General features: G+C 40.9%; 4 protein-coding genes across 5 annotated transcripts; 1 reads left to right on the forward strand and 3 right to left on the reverse strand.

The window, feature by feature from the left end:
• Window positions 1–33: 33 nt before the first annotated feature.
• Window positions 34–8,437, reverse strand: rapsn (receptor-associated protein of the synapse, 43kD). The gene is made up of 8 exons (XM_014993810.2): window positions 7,247–8,437; window positions 4,981–5,319; window positions 4,056–4,214; window positions 3,443–3,541; window positions 3,156–3,278; window positions 2,962–3,015; window positions 2,656–2,855; window positions 34–1,891 (listed from the first exon to the last, which is right to left on the reverse strand). Exons 1-8 carry the CDS (start codon window positions 7,469–7,471, stop codon window positions 1,819–1,821), a joined length of 1,272 nt encoding a protein of 423 aa, XP_014849296.2. The 5' UTR covers window positions 7,472–8,437; the 3' UTR covers window positions 34–1,818.
• A 431-nt stretch (window positions 8,438–8,868) lies between these two features.
• kbtbd4 (kelch repeat and BTB (POZ) domain containing 4) lies at window positions 8,869–13,282 on the reverse strand. The gene is made up of 5 exons (XM_014993805.2): window positions 13,187–13,282; window positions 11,714–12,184; window positions 11,136–11,277; window positions 10,943–11,049; window positions 8,869–10,657 (listed from the first exon to the last, which is right to left on the reverse strand). Exons 2-5 carry the CDS (start codon window positions 12,173–12,175, stop codon window positions 9,797–9,799), a joined length of 1,572 nt encoding a protein of 523 aa, XP_014849291.2. The 5' UTR covers window positions 12,176–12,184; window positions 13,187–13,282; the 3' UTR covers window positions 8,869–9,796.
• A 152-nt stretch (window positions 13,283–13,434) lies between these two features.
• LOC106921846 (protein FAM180B) lies at window positions 13,435–14,919 on the forward strand. The gene is made up of 3 exons (XM_014993811.2): window positions 13,435–13,991; window positions 14,157–14,215; window positions 14,313–14,919. The coding sequence occupies exons 1-3, from the start codon at window positions 13,925–13,927 to the stop codon at window positions 14,658–14,660; spliced, it is 474 nt and encodes a 157-aa protein (XP_014849297.2). The 5' UTR covers window positions 13,435–13,924; the 3' UTR covers window positions 14,661–14,919.
• ddb2 (damage-specific DNA binding protein 2) lies at window positions 14,736–20,663 on the reverse strand. 2 transcript variants are annotated; one of them, XM_014993807.2, is made up of 11 exons: window positions 20,443–20,663; window positions 20,217–20,351; window positions 20,013–20,122; window positions 19,123–19,314; window positions 18,494–18,660; window positions 17,350–17,449; window positions 16,903–17,080; window positions 16,189–16,334; window positions 15,899–16,054; window positions 15,758–15,803; window positions 14,736–15,175 (listed from the first exon to the last, which is right to left on the reverse strand). In XM_014993807.2, the coding sequence occupies exons 2-11, from the start codon at window positions 20,341–20,343 to the stop codon at window positions 14,919–14,921; spliced, it is 1,479 nt and encodes a 492-aa protein (XP_014849293.2). In that variant the 5' UTR covers window positions 20,344–20,351; window positions 20,443–20,663; the 3' UTR covers window positions 14,736–14,918. The 2 variants fall into 2 exon arrangements, with proteins under 2 accessions (XP_014849293.2, XP_014849294.2); XM_014993808.2 differs by lacking the exon at window positions 18,494–18,660 and adding an exon at window positions 18,813–18,958 and having other exon boundaries at window positions 20,443–20,660.
• Window positions 20,664–20,760: the final 97 nt, after the last annotated feature.

Below are 20,760 nucleotides of genomic sequence, written 5' to 3' on the forward strand. Positions count from 1 at the left end.
TGCAAATAGTTTAAACAAACAAAAAAAAACACATTCACTGTAACTGCCCTTTATTTTCAAAAATAAAACACTTCCATATGAGACACAGTAACATAGTTTGATCAGTATTCCAACTATGCCTTTGAATCTGTACCTCATTATGACTAGAAAATCCTAACAGAAACAGAAGTTGTGGCTACTCTTGTTTCCAAGACTGGTGGCAAAAACAGAGGTAGTTTATATTGTTAAAGAAACTGGCAGGATGATATCTCTATTTACTGGATCCAAGCGATCACCTTGAATAAACTGCTTCAGCAGGTACACTCACAATGAATCATCGTTTTTTTGTTTTGGGTTTTTTTTATAGACGCAAACACGAATCATCGGCTTTCAAAGGTGAAGTTTGCTTCTTGAAATCCTGACATACATGTTTCTTTTGTGCGATAATTATAATGTAGTTGGTGACAAAAAAAAAATTCCAATGATTTTTTTTCTTCGTCATACTGCAGTTTGTAAAACAAAGACAGCAGTTAATTACAGGGTTCCTACAAATTCAAGAGGTAATTTTCCAGAGATGGAGGAAGATTTAAGCAATGGAGCAGGAATAAAGTCTGTAAATACACATATTTTTTTAACTATTTTTCCATGTTATTTTCTCCTGTTTGTCCGGATAGTGAACATACTGAATTCAAATTTGACTCTTTTCCAGACTGCTTAGGAACCACATATTTTAAAGCTAAAGTTCTGAGTGTAAATAGCTGCACTGACAGATTACCTTCAGTCTCTAAAATATCTGTAACCTGGCTGCAAACAAAGCACATTATTTAGCTAAAGATATTTTCCCTCCTAGGTAAAACAACAAAGCTAGAAGTAAATCGTTTACATGGAATATTGATAGTAAATCTCAGACTATTAAGAAATACTCTAATAAACAGCAAAATAAATAAATAAATAAATAAATGGGTTCATATGGGTTCAAATGGGTTTTCATTTAGCTCATGTAAAAAGACCAGACGGATTATCCTTTTTCCTCTATCCATCAAAAAAGGTCAATCCCTTCAATGCCTTTGCAAGTAAAATACAACCAGTGATATAAAAATACTAACAATGTATTAAACTCAAACTCTACATCTCCCCCCAAGAAACTGAGTGCATACATGACTGATCAAAGGTCCGTTTTTTTTTTTTTTACTTCTATAATAAAAAAAAGTAATAACATAATAGTACAGCTGCATGAACCTGTTTGTAAAGACATACTAGTTTTTCAAAAGTTAAGAGATTTTAGTTAGTTAAAAAAAAAATACATTAAATCAACCAAATGTTTACCAGAAAATGACATGAGAACATTATGTACATGAAAAAAAAATATTCAGGAGTGACTGTGCTGTTGTGAGAAAAACAATTCCTACAGAAAGACTGTGGTGAACTTTGACATATGCATTGATTTTAGATATCAAAGACTCATTTCAATGTTTTTAAATGGTTCTTACACATACAACAGCCAGTGACGTTGGCGGTCCTTGTCCTGTTGCGACAGATGTCCAGCTCATCTGATTTTCCAGCTTATCTCACAATTGAACACGGTTAGTTATACAGTATCTCCTCTGATGGACTGAGACTGAAGTCTCAGTGAGACTGAGGCCCCACTCTGGGTTTGTGAGCCACAGACTCGGGGACTCTCTTGCGTTAGAGTAGTCGTCCCGTGTGCAGAGGACCAAACGTTTGTGCCTTTTTGAAATGCGGCACATCCTAAGGCTGCCTGCTGCCTTCACGTCAGTCCAGGGCCTTGAAGGCGTCATGCCGCGTCTGCAGAACCAACATGCAAACTGACGGTGGCAGTCACACAAATCCAGGCTTGATGGAGGATTTGAAACACTTTGGGCAACCCTTCGTCCCATTTGTTTGCAGACACCTGGGGACAGGACACAGAATAAAGACACTTTATTCTTACGTCTCTGCTAGAGCAATACAAATCTGCACATCATTATGAACAGTAAGGAAACTCATACGTAGTTTTAAAAATGTTTAACAAATAAAAGCTTAAAAGTAAGGCTTGGATTTGTACTCCTTCTCTTTTACTTTAATATCAATAAAGGGAAAAAAAAGTCCAGGACAACCAATTCCCCTGATTGATTACTCGCCTTTTTACACTCCACAAATCTCGCTCTTAATTAACAGGAGCTCGAGGAAATCACCTTTGTATTTTGACACAAATTATGTACAAGGCAAGCATGTGGAAGCAGGTGATCTGATCAAATGCGACCTAACATCCAGCATTCTGGCCTGCATACAAAATGCTGTGTGTGGCTGCCATCACAGTGAAACATGGAGGTGGTGGTATTATGCTTCCTATAGCAGAGATCACAATGCTGGTCAGAACTGAGAGAGATTAATGTAGGGAACTCTTGGAGGAGTTTTCAGGCTGTAAAAGACTTGAGAATGTTTATCTTCTGGCAGGACTTTTTTTTAAAATTTGCAGCATTAGCTGAGCTCTCTAGAAGTGCAAAGAAACATATCACGAAGGATACTTTGCAGCACACTTTCAGATTTTTATTTGTAAAAAAAAAAACAACGTTTGAGGGGTATAAGCACATTAAAACACGCATCAAGGTCCTTGATTGTTTTTTTATGATCATTTCCTCAGTAGGAATGAATTGGGAGAGAGTAAACACCTACTTGAGATGGAAAATGTGGGAACAGGGTAACGCCTGCAGCTTTTGGTCCCTGTCCCCGATGGACTCCCCACACATGCCGCAGTAGAGCTCCAGCTCCTCCACACACTGCAGGAACTTCACCACCTGCTCTCGCAGCTCCTCCTGCTGCTTGTTGTTGCGGTAGATGCCCTCACGCAGGGAGTGAACCTTCAGGCTGCACAGCTTCGGTACAAGACAAACATCGACATGTGGATCGATGAAGGATTTGTAGCTCATATGTAAATTTTGCTGATTTTTTTTTATTTTTTTTTTCATAAGCTTCAGTTACCTTGTTTCCCATTCCGTCTGCAAGCTCCTGCGCTCGTTCCAAAGATTCAAGAGCCTGAAGAAGAAAAAAGACACACGGGAAATTTATCACAAAAGTTGTTGTTCCAGAAACCAATTAAACAAATAGACCAGTTTCACAAACAGGGTACAAGTATAAATATATATATATATATATATATATTTAACTGCACAAACTTTGTCATATTCTTTCTGCAGAAGCCAACATTTTGCAACACCCAGATAGACGTGCGCTTGTCCAAGACGGTTTCCGATCTCGGTCATAATGCCCAGTGCAGACTCGTAACGAGGGAATGCTTTCTAAATGATTTAAAAGAACAACAGCATGTCTTTTATACACATTTCTCAAATAAATAAATGTGCTAGAATAAGAGTCAGGATAAAAACAAATAAAACGATAAAAAAATGCAGATGAACCACATCAACAAGTTCACACTAACACAGAAGCATTAATGTCGTCTTACATTAACATCATGCCTGCAGCGGTGGATGTCTGCAAAGTTCAGTAAGCACAGAGCTTGCAGGGGCCGGTCGCCATGCTGCAGAGCAATCTTCATGGATTCCTGTCAAAGCACAGCACAAATTATGCTCAGAAAGGCTCTCCGTCTCCAGCTTAGGCTACTAACATACACCTCTTGAATAGCTGAAGAAATTTCTTCAGTTATTTCTATTTTCAGTTTTTCATGTCAGTAAATGTTCAGAGGGTTAGGATGTGGGTGCTCCAGTATCTAAAGTATCCCAGGTTGTGTAATCTGTTGATTCAAATGTGATAAATCTGAAATGTCTCTTGTTGCTATACTTTTACACTCCAAAGCAATGACATCAAGTTATTTTTCACCCTCTGTACGTAATTAGAACAGGGCGGGGACTTAAGCCACCCTTTTCGTTAACACATTAAACCAGCGCCTCTGTGAGAACATTTTTGTAGAGGCCTGGGGACAGCAGAGCAACTGGAGCTCGCACCTGTCAGCAGTAAGCACAACATATATGACAGAATCCTGGTGAGCAAACCTAAATTGGGAGATTCTTAACGTCTGCGAGGAGATTTATACGGTGTGGTTTCCTTTAAAACAATACCTCGCAGCACCCCATGGCGTCGGGCAGACGCTCCAGCTTCCTGTAGGCCACAGACATGTGGAACTGGCTCATGGCGCGATACTTGAGGCTCCAGCTTTTGCCGTAGTCATTGACGAGCTCAGCTGCCTTGCAGGGGAAGAACAGGGCTTTCTCGTAGTCCTGTCATCAGATATGCAGAATTGCAGTTCTTCAATTTCAAATAAATAGCGTAGTGCACCACTCGCGCACTAGTATGAGAAGTCCTACTTGGCTTTGTCTGCATTCTTTTAACAACACAACTCATGCCAGAGGGACCCAAGCTTCTTCCAGATGTATTTGAGCAAAAGAGTAACAATGCACTACCACTCTCCCTCCCCAACCTGTTTCTGCGCACAGAGAGTCAGCTTGCGCAAAAAAGGGAACTGTTCCCCTTTTACAAAACAAGCAAATTCATCAGTTCACAGCGTGGAAAGTAAAGTTCCTCCTATCACTTTTCTAAATTTCCTGATCATTATTTTATAGCAGTTGGTCTTTATTCAGAGGTGTCAGACAAGAAATGTGCAGAGAGAATAGAAAACATTTAACAAAGATCCTACAGTTGGGCTTCAAACTAATTTGTATTTTTTGAAAGCAAAGGAAAAGTGTTTGGTTTTTCTTGTAGTCAGCTGTTCATCAGTGCACAACAATCCGTTGGGGAGGGTGGAACGGTATTATTTTAACTTTATAAAAACAGACTTAACTTTAACTTTATAAAAAAAGACTCTGGACACTCTGGCACTTTCAATGGCGTCGAAAGGGACTAGGAAAATCATAATGAAAATTGTTTTGAGGCTATTGGTCTTAAATTACATCTGGAATAAATAAAGCTGATTAACAAGCAGGTTGAACTGAAACAGCCTTCAGAGCTTCAGCATATTATTCTCATGAGCAGCAGAATTCAGAACACCTTTAGCTGCACGTAGATGTTTCCCAGACTGCAGCAGACTCTGCACTCCAGCATCTTGTCATCGTTGTTGTGTGCGTAGCGCAGGGCCTTCTCGTAGCTCTCCAGGGCCTTCTGGAAGACGCTGAGGCCCAGGTAGGCGTTGCCCATGCTCAGACACACTTGGCCATTGAGCTGCAGGCTCACTGTGGTGCCTTGCATGTTTAGGCAGGTCTGGCAGTAAGACACCGTCTTCTGGAAGTCGCACAGCTTCTCGTTGCTACGCGCCAAGTTCAGGTAGCCTTCAGTTAGGTAGTCTGGGTCCTCCATTTCCCGGGCTGTGTCGATCTGTTCGAGGGCGTACTGCAGAGGAACGTGTTGGTAAAGAGAAACAGATAATATGGAGAAAAAAAAACAAAAACAAAAACCTCATTTGAAATGCAAAGCTTTAAGAACTGTGCTGTAATGTGGGAGCTTGGAAACTGCAGCTCAGCTGTGCCTCGAAGGTGGCGCCTGGTCACCCACAACAGCTGAACGGTTGCCACGGGAGATTAAAGGATTTCTGAAACATGCATGAAAAAATCAAAGCAATACCCCAGTCATGTTTCTGCTGAAGGAATAACATTATAACCTGATGTAAAGTTCTAAAAAAAATCGATTTTACAAAGTACTGCCCCTTTAATTCAGTCACATTGAAGCATTTATGAGTACAAACAGCCAATTTAAAGTTATGACACAACATCTCAATCAAATTTCTGTTCAAGCTACTCAGTAGGCCACTCCAAAACCTTCCTTTTATTTATTTATTTATTTATTTATTTATTTATTTTGACCAACGAGAGAATAAGTTGTTGCTGTGCTTCAGATCATTGTCCTGCTGTGTAACACAAGCACACTTGAGTTTAAGGTAATAACCTGAAAGCCAGATATTCTCCTTTAAGGATTCCTTGAAAAGACTAGAATTTATTGTCTTTAACAAGCAATGCAACCCAAAACAATCACACTAATACCACCATGTTTGACAATTATGCTTATTTTCTTTATATATATATCAGATGTAATGGGACACACGTCTCTTAAATGTTCCCCTTTTGTTTCTGCAGTCCATAGAATATTTTCCCTAAAATCTTTTTGAGAAACATCTTTGTGTTAGTAGTTTTTTGCCTTGAAACTGTCGCATGGATGCCAGATATGCTGAGTTTCTTTTTTGTTGTTGTTGTTGTTGAATCTTGAATGCTTAGTGAGTCAACTGATCCCTGCAGTACTGTAGATGTCATTCTGGATTTTTGGAATAAATTTGACTGGCCAGATACTTCTGAACATATTCATCACTGCTCCACGATTTCTCCTTTTGCAGAAAATGTCTCACACTCTGGAGTCCCGAAACCTTAGAGATGATGTTGTAACATTTTAAACACACTTTTAGATCTTTACAACCTTGTTTTCATCTTAAGTCCTTTAGATCATTCCATGAGTTTCTGCTTTTAAGCTTTTATTTTAATCTACTCTGTCTTGTCAGACGGGTTTGATTTAAAGGATTTTCTGATTCTCCAGATCTGACGGTAATTAGCCCTGGGTGTGGCCATGTCACTGAAAACAGCTTTCGAGAAATATGAACAATCACAGTAAGAAGGGAGATTCATTTTTTGCGCAGGCCTAGTCTGATTTTAATAGCTTATAGGAATTAAATTATAATTCGAAAACTGTATTTCATAATATTTGGATAATCTGAGAAAGTGAGAACAACACATAGCTGAAAATGTGTGTGACATGGCAGATTTTAACAGCACGGCATCGTTTTGGTCATTAGACCTCTTCTTTTTGCAGCCCTCATTAAAACTGCATCATTAAGACTGGGTCCTTTCTGAGTGCAGATGATTATATCAACAAGACACCCTACACTGACTCTAAGGTTGCAGGACACTTATTTACTCTGCATCGCTGGGAAGCCCACAAATGAATCCATGTTTCTCAGGATGGCTGTTAATGGTAGGTGGTTACCTTCAAACTCCTTAATGGAAATATTTAAATGCTACAACAGCAGAAGTGAGCTGACATGTTGACATATGATGTGATGAGACACTCTGTAACATTCACTCTTCGGATTTACAGCCACTAAGTTACACGGTTCAAATAGAGCAGGACTTATGCAAACGCTCATTTGGCTGGTCAGAGAAAAATGCCTTCAGAAAAGCATGAACTAAAGTTACTTTATTGTCATTTTACCTTCAAAGAAAAACCAGAGAATATTCATCAGCACACGTTGAATTCAAAGTGTCAGGTTGCATACCTTAAGCATATCTTTGTACTTTCCCATTTCTGAGTGGGCTGTGATCAGGCACCCGAGAACTCGAAACTTCCCTCCAGGGTCTGAAGTCTTTTCCAGAACTTTTGTCCAGACATGCAGGGCTTTATCCGTCTGATTGGACTGATACAACTTCAGGCCCTTCTCTATCTGCTGCTTGGTTTGGTCCTGGCCCATTTCTGGTGCAATGCGCAACGTGAAAATATTCATTCGCTTAGGCCATGCAGTTTCAGCAAGGCAGGAAGAAAGCAGATCCTTCCTGCACAACTCCAAAGAAGACTCCTTGAAGATGATCCCCCTCAGAACGGTCGGTACCAGATCCCGCTCTATCAGCTCCGGCCGAGCTGAGACGGAGACGAAACCGGATCCAGCGAGGGACAGCGGTGGCACACCACGAACATTATCACAAAAATGCCCTGCTAAGAGCTGGAAAACTGATCCTGTTTCGCCTCAGGAGCGCAGAAAGTCCTCCTTTATAAATTCCCTTGGAAAAACCATGAAAGATACAAGTATCCCAGCTGAGCACTGGCAAAGGTTTCCCAGAATATCTGCTCCCTCCACACCCCAGCAAAAGGAATTCTTAGCACCCCCTTCGACCAGCCACCCCACTCCACCTTCCTCCTGCTGCGGCTCCAGCAGATGGCCTTGTCACTCCAGACCATGTGTCCCTTCAGGAATTAATGTTCTGCCCTCAGCAAACTGTCCCAAGGTCACTACAGCTCCTAGCAATCTACCTTTACATGAACCAGACATGACGGAGAGACACACACTGGACAAAACGGAAACGTCTGGAGCCTTAAAAGCAAAAGTCCCAGAAAGTTCGTGGGTGAGGCCAACAACTGTCCCAGGAAGCAACAGGTTTTTTATTTATTTATTTTTGTTGGTTTTCGTGGTAAAAGACCTGCGTTTCAGACAGCGTTCGTAGTGGCTATAGGTTGTTATCGGTAGTTCCTGTGTAGGCGCATCTGAACCCCGACACCCACCCCTCATCCCGCCGTCAGCAGCCGATGCTCAGAATAGTTTGCACAGTCGGACATGTTCCTGAGCTTAGGTTTCAGCTGCACAGACTCCAGCAGAACATCAATGGGATCACACTGCTGGCCTCTCTGAGGCAACTCTAAATTTCCCTCAACTTTTTTGCTCCCAAAAATCAATGCAGGAATTTTTTATCAACTTTAATCCTGCTTCTGCTGATTCAAAGACAAGTATGTATTCGGTCCCTTTTGAGTCAGCACTTTGTAGAATCACTTTTTGCTGAATTTACAGCTGCAAGTCATTTCTATATCTCAACCACTTGGGACATTTTGAGTGAAATTGTTGCCCCCTCTGCTTTGTACAAAAGATCTGAGATTTGGATACCTAAATTCATAACTCTTGACACAAATTCTCAATTAGATGCAGGTCATTCTAAGAATAGATATGTTTGCTCATTGTAGATCTACCTGTATGCTTAGTTTTGTTGCATGCAGTTGAGTTCCTCAGACTTTGTGACATTGTTGTTTTTGTTTTACTAATGTTCGCTAAAAAGCCTTTGAGGATTTAAAAGAACAGCCATATTGAAATTTATACACATTTGGTCTCCAATTACTAATTCGGAAACCTTTGGATAGTTTCACTGGATTTTATTTATGGGTATCAAAACAAAAGAGCATCAACAGCAAATGTACACACTTAAAAAAAAAAGTACCATGTTTGTTCTACTTATGTACCTGCTATTTTAGATTAAATAGAATTAGACAGTTTAAAAATATTTCATTTGATCTTTAGTCTTATTTTTAAGAGTTGAACTGTGTGACTGGAAAACTGTTTCCAAATAAATCCCAGCAAGACTCAATCGTTCTGCCAATCTACCTTTTCTGTCTCTACCTATTTGTTAAACACAGCAAGAAACCAAATTCTGTGTTGATCTACCATAAAATCTCAGTAAAACATATTTATAGTTCAACAAGTATTAACAAATTTACAAGGCACTGCATTTTTTTAATCATGTACTTTTTGAAGGATTTAAAAAAAAAACATCCATTACTTGAAGACTTTGAAGGCTGATTGACCAGATAAAAACTAAGTGACCCTATGCAGGTTTTACCATTTATCAGAACACATGAACTCGAACCAGTACCGCAAATATAAAAAATGTAAATGTTGTAAAAGCTACAAAACATTCTCTGATATTGAGCTTACAGACTTAAAATGTGTGAAGACATAGCCACTTTCAGCAGCCTGGTGATTACAATGCGGTGAGGAGTTTTTTTTTTGTTTTTTTTACTGACCACTAAAGCACGTCATGCATGTTAATATACGAGCAGTGCACAGGAAACAACGGCTTTGATCATCACTGGTCACAGTGTTACGACACATTCGGTCCCCCAGCTAAGAGATACACATACAGAAGCATCTCACAGACACGGCTGAGGTCTTGGAATGGCTAACGCAGCTGAGAGGGAATCTTTTCAGCAGATCTGAAGTCACTGTAAGTCACACCAACGTCTGTCACCTGACTCATTGCGATGATTGTGGACCGTAGATCGGAAATCCTCAGGCCAGTACAAACTGCCAGTTCGTTAGGAGGATCTTTATACCTTTGATGACCGAGACCACAGATGTGGCCGGGTTAAACTTTAACGTGTTAGCGTCGCCTTTCTTACACTTGTCCCTGAAGACATATATGCAGCCGTTACAGCTGGCCACCTTCCACAGGGAAGGGATGCAGCTCCACACCTCCGGGAAGCGCAGCCGCGTGAAGCTCTCCAGCAGAGGGTTGTAGCACACCAGCGAGTCCCCTTCGCCTACGATGAAGATGACGTCCATGTGGACGGCGGCGTGCATGCAGCCCGCAAACGGCAGCATGTACGGCTTGATCTGGCACTTCTGGGAGGAGGTGTCGAAGCACTGGATGAGACGGGACGGCTTCGTGAAAAAGTCCATGTCGTTCTCCTCACCTCCGAGCAGGTAGATGGTCCCTCCCAGGTTGACGCCGGCGGCCCCGGACACGGCCGTGTCCAGCTGGCTCGTCTCTGTCCACATGTTGTCCTTCACTGTGTAGTAAATGATGGCGTTCGACAGCGTGTCCTGCAGCGTCTTCCCGCCCAGCGAGTAGATGGCGTCTTCAGAGGCCACCGACACCATGGTGTGGTGGAGGCGGTCTCTAGGCAACGGTGCACAGCGCTCCCAGTCCATGGTGTGCATGTTGCACTTCCACATGCGGCGGGGGATGGACCCCCCCACCACGTACAGGTCCCCGCCGTGTTTACAGGCGGCGGTGATCTGATGGCAGAGACTGTTCTGGCCGCTCACGCTGATGGCATCGTCCTCGTCACAATGCAGAGACACGGCGAGGGAGTGAGTCCTCGTCTCCTCTTTACCGATCAGGTAGATGTGGACGTTCTCCCCGATTTCCTGCCACGGACCCAGAAAGAGATTTTAGTGACACAAAAAAGCATGAGGAGAACCAATCACCTTATGATTATTATTACTACTATTTTCTGTTTTTTTTTTCCTTTCAAAATTATTAGCTTCATGTTGGAACCTGTAAGCCCCTTTCTTTCCTTCAGGTTCAATGTTTGACACATTGAAATGTTGAATAACTCCTTTTTTCTGTACCTTTTTAAAACCCTTGAAAAGAAAAACTGGAAATCTGACACTAGCTGATAAAAACCTGATTGGCAGGTGTTTAAATTCTACCTTCAGATTCTCCTGGAGAAGGCAGGAGAACTCCTCTCTCTCGACCTTGTTGTGGTTTATCCACGACTCGATGGCCATCATTGGATTCTGGGAGCTGGGAACGCCATCTAAACACAGAGACGTAGCCGACTGAGCAGCGTCGATCAAGAGAGGTTGCAATTCTTATGCTTTTAAATCTGCCTAACAGTAATACCCTTGATGATGTCCAGCAGCAGGCAGAGGGGCAGATTGAGATATTCTTCGGTCTGATGCAGCTGAGCGAGGTGGATTTTAGCACACTGCTTGGCTGCGGTATACAGCTCCTGGTCACTGTGTCTGTCTGCAAGCCACATCACCTAGAAAAAAAATAAAAAACAGAAAAAGGATTTAGTATAAACGTTCTAAATCAGACTGGCCTGCAACGCCAGTGACAAATCAATAAAGACTTCTGATTCTGGCCTGCTCCTCATCCCCAGAACCAGGATCAAACATGCAGCTTCAAAGCACCACAAAGCTGGAACAAACCTCCAGAAAACTGTAAATCAGCTGAAACAATGAGTTCCTTTAAATATAAACTAAAAATCCACCTATTTAGAGTTGCTTTTGAGACATTATGAATGAAACATTAATCAACATTTTGATGTGTAACGATTGACAAAATATAATGCTTCAATCGTTGACTGTGTATTCTGTGATTTTATATTTCTGTGTTTTATGATGTAAAGCACGTTGACCTGCCTTGTTGCTGAAAACGTGCTGTACAAATAAACTTGACTGATTGACTGAAGTCACCTGTAAGCAATTCTTGACCTCCACCGTCCGTGAGAGGAAGCGGGAGCACTCCTCAAACAGAGCCGTCAGCTGGTACATGTCCGCCATCTCGTAGGTATCCTGCAGCTCCTCCACCCGCAGCTTGATGGTGCCGTGGTAGATGTAGTCGACCAGCAGCTGGAAGACGGAGGCACTCACGTCCTTCAGCTCGATGAAGCGGTTGTGGGACTCTTTGAGGTTGGAGGTGAACATGGAGCGGAAGAAGCTGCTCTGCGCCGACAGCACCAGCCGGTGCAGGTGAAACTGCCTTTCGTCCACGGTGACGGTGACGTCCGCAAACAGGCCGTCCTCCAGGCACAGGTCCATGATGCTCTTCACCACGCGGCTGGAATGAGAGCGGTCAGTGAAGGTGTATCCGAGGAAGTAGTTCTCCTCTCCCACAGAGCCGCCGACACTGACGCCGCCCTCCTCACCGGACTCCATCTTTGCTGCCTGCCATGTTAAAAACAAATGTTAACACCAGATTATTAGGGAAAGATAAACAGTGGGTTAGATGGAAGGAAGTTAGTTATCATTTATCGGTGGCTTTACAGCAACTGTGAATACGTAAGTATGCTAAATGCATATTAAATGTATTAGTGGAGACATATAATAGATGCTTATCAAAGAACAGTTTGTCTAGTGAACTGATCCACCAGTTGCTCCACATGTATCTCGGCGTGATTTTGGAGAACAGGATAACTTAGTACAAATGTACCCACTAAGATCTCTTACGTATTGTAGCTTTTTAAAACATTCAGTTTTTACTGTTTATTCTTAAGGCGACGGTAATGCTACCTAGTTTTTATTTTTATTGTTCTTCATACAAAAAGTAATCATAGATTTTCTTAAGTAATAAAATTAAAACGGATACAGCATGTTTTGAATGTTCCCTTTTTATAATCAACAGGTATTTATGAGTAAAATGTTTCGTTTGATAATGTATTAACCCGTGGATTGAATAAGATGCTGTAAACGAGTGGAGTTTGGTGGTTTTATTTTAGTTTATAAAGCTGTGTTTCCTCACCGACTACAATTCCTCAATTTGGACAATGAAGTTTATATTACTAACTTCTGAGTTTTTGCAGAAATATGTAAATATGCACCACTCAAAAGCTCATTGGTCTATTGAACTGAGACTCATATTCAAATATTCAGACGTGTTTATTAGCGGTTGTTCTGTTTTTTACGATGAACAATTAAATCGTTCAGTCTATACACGTTTTCTAATAAAAGGTCTTCAACGTGTAAAGAGCAACCAAAACAAGTAACAAGTGATGCTGATTGGCTAAGCTAGGTTACCGCTAGCTGTGCTGTTGTGTTTATCTCCCGCTAGCGCCCGCAGCAGAAAACCGCCTGCTTGTTTTTCTATTCAATGTTCTACCAAAATATTCTGAAGAAAACATGGAGCTAAACAAAACTCGCTTAACTGTGATAGCCATGCAGTTACACTACCTTTATTTGCACTGTTGCAGCATTCAGAGGCAGCCGAACTGTTCACCGGAATAATTGTTGTAAAAGGTTAAACTGAGAAAGCGCCAAACGCTTACCGCCCCCCTGTGGCAAAATCTCATTACTACAGCTTCTTATTCAAAACAACAACAAGAAGGCAATATGTAACTGAATCTCAGTAAGCATGGGTAAACAAAGCACACCTTCAGAGGTGTGTTAAAAACATTAATGAGCAAATTGCATGAAGAAGAAGTGGAGTTGAGCAGTTTTGACAGAATGTCCTCCTAGAAGTCAGTCTGAGAGGTCCTATTTAGATTATTACCTCCATTCATATTTTCATAAAAACTTTTGATCACAATACTATGACTTATAATAGATCACCTGGGATTGCTTTCTTCACTACAGTGTCCAGGTGATGTTTTTTTTTCTCCCCTACAATCTAAGGATGAGAACTGAGAGAAGAATTCAGATTTTCCTTTCTGTGCCTGGTATTCAGATAACATATTTAAGTGAAACTTTTCACTTTACTGTGTTTTGCAAGATGAAGAAAAACAAATCTAAATTAGAAAAATTTCCACAACATAGACTTGCTCCAGAGGAACCATCTGGTTTCTGCCTGTTTTTCAAGCTTTAAAAAAAAAAAAAAAAATCTGTGGTATTCAGGGGACGTTTTCTTCTTTCCATGAGTGGAGAGGTAGGGCAGATGTTGCTTTTCCTCTTTTTGTTCTAAGCTAGAGAGACATGAATGCACAACTAAGACTCTGGCTCCCAATTATTCTATGGCTTTGGCTTGGTCAAGTGCTGCAAGGTGAGTTAAACGGGACATTCTGATAGTTTATGCCGTTACACTAAGGTAATTCATGTGTTCAGTTTGCATTGTATACTGAAGTAATGACAGTTATAATGGTAAATCAGCTCAATGTTTAGCAGCAATATAATTAAATCTATGACAATTATAATTTTTCCCCTTCAGATGTGGCAGCAGGCTCAGGTCCAAATGCCGATCTCTCCGATGCAAACCTGATGTTTGAGGTAGCTTTATGTCCGACTTCAACAAACTTATAGATGACCAAAGCATCTATGCCGTTTCTTTTCTGCAGTAAAAACATATTTTCCCTATTATTCACAGATTTTACTGAGTGGGGTTGAGTTAAACAAGGATAACAATGTTTTCCTGCTGGACGAAGAGCTGGCATCGATGAGGAAAGGGCGGGAATTTTTGTCTCAGATCAATGACGGCATTCCGAGGACTCGGACCTCGACAGAGCTCATGATGAAGACGCGGGAGGCTCATCGGAAGACTCCTCTGACTCGGGATCAGTTTGAGAACCTGGTTCTGAGCATGGTGTACTCTGCTCTGCAGGTTGGGGCCCAGAGGAACAAGGAGGAGCGAGAGGCTTGGGGTGGAGTGCTTATCCAGCTGGCAAACATCACCACCTACGACTTACGGGGAGGTTTTCTCTACAATTATGCTTAGAGAAATCATAAAGATGGAAGCTTTGATCTTAAAATTAGACAGGAAAAGGTTTTTTTAAAGAAATATCCAGCAATATAAGAATGAAGATATTTATTATTTTACAGTAGAAAAAGTGCAGGGAAAACGTAAAAAGCCCTGCAAATACGAATGGTTCATATAAAATACGAAATTTTTCACCATGCAAACAATCCCTGATGGTAGAAACACAAAAACACTAACGGAAAAATGTACAAAAATAAACTTAAATTCCTCAGCTCTCTACAGTTTCCTCTTCCGAGTTTGTTTTTGTTTGGTGCACCCGGTTTTGGTTTCGGTCTTGGTCTCGGTTTCTTCCAGAGAAGCTAGCTTTTTCTTCAGCTTTGCATCCCCGGTCGGACCCCTCCGGTCTCTGCCAGAGCGCTGCTGACCCCTCCGCTGACCTCTGACCCCGTCCGCTGAAGCCGACGTTTCCTCGATCGGTTTGTGTCGGCCGCTGACCAGCGACTCGTCGTGGTCCCAGATCAGTAGTGTCACGCCTGAGAGCAATCAAAGAGAGTTTTTACTGCTTAATTCAGCTTTTATTCCTCTTAAACTTTTTTCACATTTATTTATGCTACAGTTCACAAACTGTAATGAATTTACTGCCATGAAAACACAAAGTAGTACATAACTGTGAAGTGAAGGAAATCACTCATGTTTTTCACAAATATAAATGTGGAAAGGGCTTTTTGCGTCATCCATCCCCCTTTATTCTAATAACTCTAAATCTAAATAAAATCCAGTGCAGCCAAAAGTCACATAAGAGCTGCAGAGATCCACAGCGCTTGTGGGAAAATATTAGAAATGTACGACTAGAGGGGCCGATTCTGGCTTTGGAAAAAAAGAAATGATGAAAGGACTTATAGCACGATAACCATTAAGATACAGAATCAGTTACTATTTAGTGCTTTAGACTAAATCATATTCATGTGTCAAAATGCACCAAATTAGATCTTATTTTACAAAAAGAATGAGCGAATTTATTCACAAATATCCCAATAAAATCCACTGACATTTTGAAGCTTTAACACAACAAAATATGGTTCAGTTTGACAGCTGGAACTATGAAGACATCTCACCCATTCCAGATCCGATGACGTCACCCATTGGACTGAACTTGTTGATCTGTAGACAAAAACCCCCCAAAAAGAATCTCTTGGTTTAAAAAGGTTCTGAATTAGTTTATCTTAACTTGACTTTTTAAATTAAGTGATACTTACAGATTTGATCCCCGAGGCCGTGGAATCATACATCTGAAACACCAACTCCCCACTGTTGGAGTCAAAGACGTCAATGGTCCTCTGATCTCCGGTGCAGATGCGGTCATCAGGGTATCGGCCCGCCACAATCAGGTCATACAGGGGATGCCAGGTGGCCTACAGAACAAGCCGTCATTATTTTGTTGTTACAGACTCTCATTAAAAAAAAAAAAATCATCTTTCTACATCCATAGTGCCTAAAATAAGAATGTTTATTCCCACTGAAATAAACTTGAAGAAAGACAACAGACCTTGATGGGTGTGAGGTGCTGAAACTGCCTGTGTGGGTGCTGAATGATGTGCTGAGGCTTCGACCAATCAGAGGAGGAGTACACCCGGATCTGGTCGTGCTGATCTGTTGTGAGTAGCTTGGAGGCGTCCAAAGGGTTGAAATACGCTGCAGTAGATTAACAGAGCGGGTTTCTTTTAGGTTTTTATCTCTTAATAAAGTCCTATCTTCCAATTTCTTCAAATATTCGCTCTCATTTCTCATATTAAATCATGCTGAGAGATGATTTGATCACAGCCCTTTGAGAGAAAGCAGTTTTTTTTAAAGATATCTGGTATAAAGTAAATTAGAATCCAAACATTTAACTGTACTGTATGAAAATATTATTTTTAACCATTTAACAATACTTAGTAAAACCTCTTAATTTAATAGGTCAAAAGTATTTCTACTAGCTAAATGCTAGAATAATAGAAAGTTTCTATTATTCTAGCATAATAGAGAAAAAAAAATTCTGAGTTCAGTTGTTTCGTTTTGTTTTTTTTTGTTTGTTTGTTTTTTTCACTCTGGGCTAGCAGCAACACTCTGGAATGAAGCCTGAAGAATTTTAAATCAATCTAAAGATAATGAATTTTTCTTCTGATATCTGACATCAAAAAGGTTGGATTGCTTCAGTATGAACAACCAGACTTATAAAGAATTTTAAAAAAAAAGTTTACCAAAGACAAATAATTCCAACCTGAGTTGACGGCTCTCTCGTGAGGCATTTCGTAGAGGAAGCTCGTCTTGTCCTTGATGTTCCTCAGGTCCCAGAGCTTCACCGTGTGGTCAACCGAGGCCGTCGCCAGCAACCAGTCGCATCGGAAGTTAAACTCTGCATGCGTCACCTTGGCTTTGTGCAACTTACTGCTGAAAATCTAACAATTAAACAGAGCAAACCCAACAAACGGTTTTTAACATAACCATCGTATTTCTCTTGACTGGAAGTGATACTGACTTTGATTTCACCAAGTTTCTTCCTTCTTCCTGAACATGAACAAAACGACTGATTTAGCCGCTACCAATTGCAGGCCTTTCACGTCTTCAATCCTTTGCTTTACATAAATTCTCAACTCAGATCCATTTAGCGCATGTAAAAATAAAACTATTTTTAGAAGACTGCTGTAAAACGGCTATAAGAACAAACCTTTTTCCCATCCAGACCCAGAAGCAGAAGCTCTCCCATGTTGTCCCCAGTCACAAGCATCTGCCGACTCACAGACACGTCGACACAGCAGTACCAAAAGCTGGGGAAAAAATAAGAACAACCATTTAGAAAATGTAAAAATAAGAACAACCATTTAGAAAATGTAAGCACTAATCAGTGAAGTTGTGTCATGTGCAACATTTGTGATAAATAGTTAAAAACATTACAGCAATTTAGAAAGATGCAGAATTCAGTCTACTCCATTATGTAACATTCAACCCCCAACAAACTATTTTTATGCTTTAATCAAACAAAACAATAGAAATAAACTCATTTGTTTTGAGGTTCAGAGAATGACTTTTAGACACAAAAAACTAACTTAGGATAGTTTGTACACAAAAACAGAGCAAAAAACATAAAGCTAGAAAAGTATTTGTACTGTGCCTCACAAATATATCAACACAACTCCAACATTTTGTCCTACTGCAGCCACAAACCTTTTTACACAAAAACCAAAAGGAGCGACTCGACCTGTTGAGTAGCTCCTCTAGATTTGTCGTGGGCCTTTTTGTTGCTTTGCTCAGCGTGTCATTTTAGGAGGTCAGTCATGTCTTAGTGGGTGTACCCTTTTGATTTTTTCAGATGATTTATTTAAGGGCGGACTGATTGCAGTTTTCTGGCCAATCATAGATCTTTAAAAATTCGAACCTGACGATTCTGGCTGATGAGAGAGTTTTCTCTATAACTGACACAGCGACAAATTGTTTTATTTTTATATGCGCTAAATGAACCCGAGTTGAGAATTTATTTAAAAGAAAGGATTGAAGACATAAAAGGTCTGCAATTGGTAGCGGCATATAGTTGCTCTAAACTGGCAACAAAGTTCTTTCTACATCCATAGTGCCTAAAATAAGATTTTTTTAGTCATTAAAAAAAGATGGATTTTTTTTTAAAATCAAATATTTATAAAAGTCGTATTCCAAATAACGGTCGCACTTTTAAAAAACTTTAAATTTAGATATAGTTGTCGCAACACATGAAATCGCCACAGAGATTTGTGGTTGTAATGTGACAAAACAAATACGTTTTGGGGGCAAATGTTGTTGCCACTGTCAAGCATCAGTCTTCCTTCCAGTTTCCTCACCAAACATTGTGGTGATCATGACCACAGTCTTGCGTTCTGGACAGCAGGGTGGGAGTGTGTCCCTCAAAGCTATGCAGGGTCAATGTCCCCTCGCCAGAAGCCGCATAAACTCTGGAGAAGTCTGTTGGGCAAAACTTCATCCCGCCAATGAAATCTCCCGCTCCGTTCTGCACACACAAATACAAATGCAGGCCAATAATGCATTCGCTTTGCATGGAAATGCTTAAATCTGCAGGGGGCCGCCTGATAAGAAGACTGATGCTAGACTGAGTGAGCTTACAGCCTGGATGGGGAAAAACAAAAGGGCTACTAGTCTTACTTCAGGGAGTCTGTGTATGTAAACACTGTTAGGGTTGTCCCACTGAAATCCTGCAGAGATGTTGTACCGCCCATAGACGAGGTGAACAGCTGACTGGGATTTAACAGGTTAAACTTCATGTCTGTGACTGAGTCTCCAGCCCCCATCTAAGCAGAGAATCAAAAATGGGTTGTCGAAAGGGACATCTAGGATGCACACTTCTACAAATCCACCTGCTTTCTTTAGCCACAAAAGGATTGCAGATGATTATAAAGATCGGCAGGACCCCTCCATGTTGTTGAGATAAACCCAATCAGAGGCATCAACTCACCCCTCGAGTAAAGCTTTTCGTTTCAGACTTCTCAAAGTCCCACAGAAAAATGTCCCCCCCTTTTGAGGCTGCAGCCACAGTGGTGGGATGAGTGGGATGCCACTCCAAGCAGGTGATTCTGCGATCAAATGGACTGCTGGCGCCATGAAAATGGTAGGAAGACAGAGATCGAACAAACGGCTCCTGCAGGCACTGCGAGAGACAGAAAAAGTTTGTTTTTTCTTAAACCAGATTTTTACTCAGTGCGCCGCATAACACTGCAGGAAAAATCCAAGCCAGGCCTAAACATGTCTGTTGTTACAGCTCTTCTCATTCTCAACTAACATTAATCTCTGATCATCCCCGTCAGGAATAATTTTGTGCCTAAATGTACAACCTAAATATGTTCGAGAGGTATGTAGAGTTTTTCCAAGGCTCTGTACAACACTGGAAAAACATCCCTGAAAAATTTATGCAGGGAATAATTTCTGCAGGAATTGGATGGAGAACCTGAAGGAGAGAGAAAAGAGGCACATGCAAATGAGATAACGAGGCGAGAGTTTGAGATCATACAATCATATATTTGATTAAAAGAGAATGAAAATATCCAATTGTGTGGAAATAAATGTCTTGTTGATTAGGTCCAGTGACAATTTTCTGACTGGCTACAGGTAGCTCCAATTTGCCCACAGTTCAAACACCATAAAGAGAATATCTTCTCATAATCCATAACACTTCAAAGTTTGAAGAAAATGTGCTACAGCAGCAGAAATTTGACAAAGAAATTGCCTCTCTAGTTTGTTCTTGTTTTTAATCAGAATCAACTGCTGTCACTAAAGAGAAATTAGGGATTATTTCATCCCTACATACAGACTGCCTTTACTGATCCTGAACTAAGCAGAGATGTTTACCTGTCTCATCTGAGAGCGGAGACTCTGGCCCAAAGAACTCTTGTATATATAGTGCAGGATACTTCCAGGGCCATTCTTCCTCTGGACTCCTCCAGAACTGTAAGAAGGCCCTGCAAAAACGAAGAGCCCCATTCATTCAGCTATCAAAACTAAAACAATACTGGCACAATGAGTCGCGGAAGCCGTCCAATCGATGCAGCACACCTGCATTTGATGTTTCTCCATCTATCTTGTCTCGCAGTTTTTTACTCAGCGACGTGTCTTCCGCAGCACCTTTCTTCACTTTACTTTTTGATCCATTTGCCTGTGACTTGGTGGGCTTGCTTTTCATTTCTCAGCCTGTTAAATCGACAACACAACACGAGAAGAGTGATTTGACTCGACAACAATCAATCTGCCTTCATGCATAATGTTCGAAACTGGCGCTTACCTGTGGTGGTCAGCTGGGAGAGCTGGACGAGCTGAAAAATCAACATAAGAAACTTCTGTTTGCGTAACACTGCACTACACGTGACTTCAATGGCTGCAGGTTTGTGTTTTGTAACCTCTGTGTTATACAGTCGGGGAACGGCAGGGGGCGCTGGTTACTCAAGAACAACTTCACTGGATGTTCGAAAAAAAGACTACACAAGTGACATCATAATTTATTTTTTCAAGATTATTATTATGTTTTTTTAAAGAAGAACCAACAAGAATATTCTGAACTTCTGTTTAAATGAAGTAATACAAAGACTGTTAAAATAGTCAT

Source organism: Poecilia mexicana, unplaced genomic scaffold (genome assembly GCF_051168715.1).
Source record: "Poecilia mexicana isolate PSO_F unplaced genomic scaffold, ASM5116871v1 scaffold_6, whole genome shotgun sequence".
Lineage (NCBI taxonomy): Eukaryota > Metazoa > Chordata > Actinopteri > Cyprinodontiformes > Poeciliidae > Poecilia > Poecilia mexicana.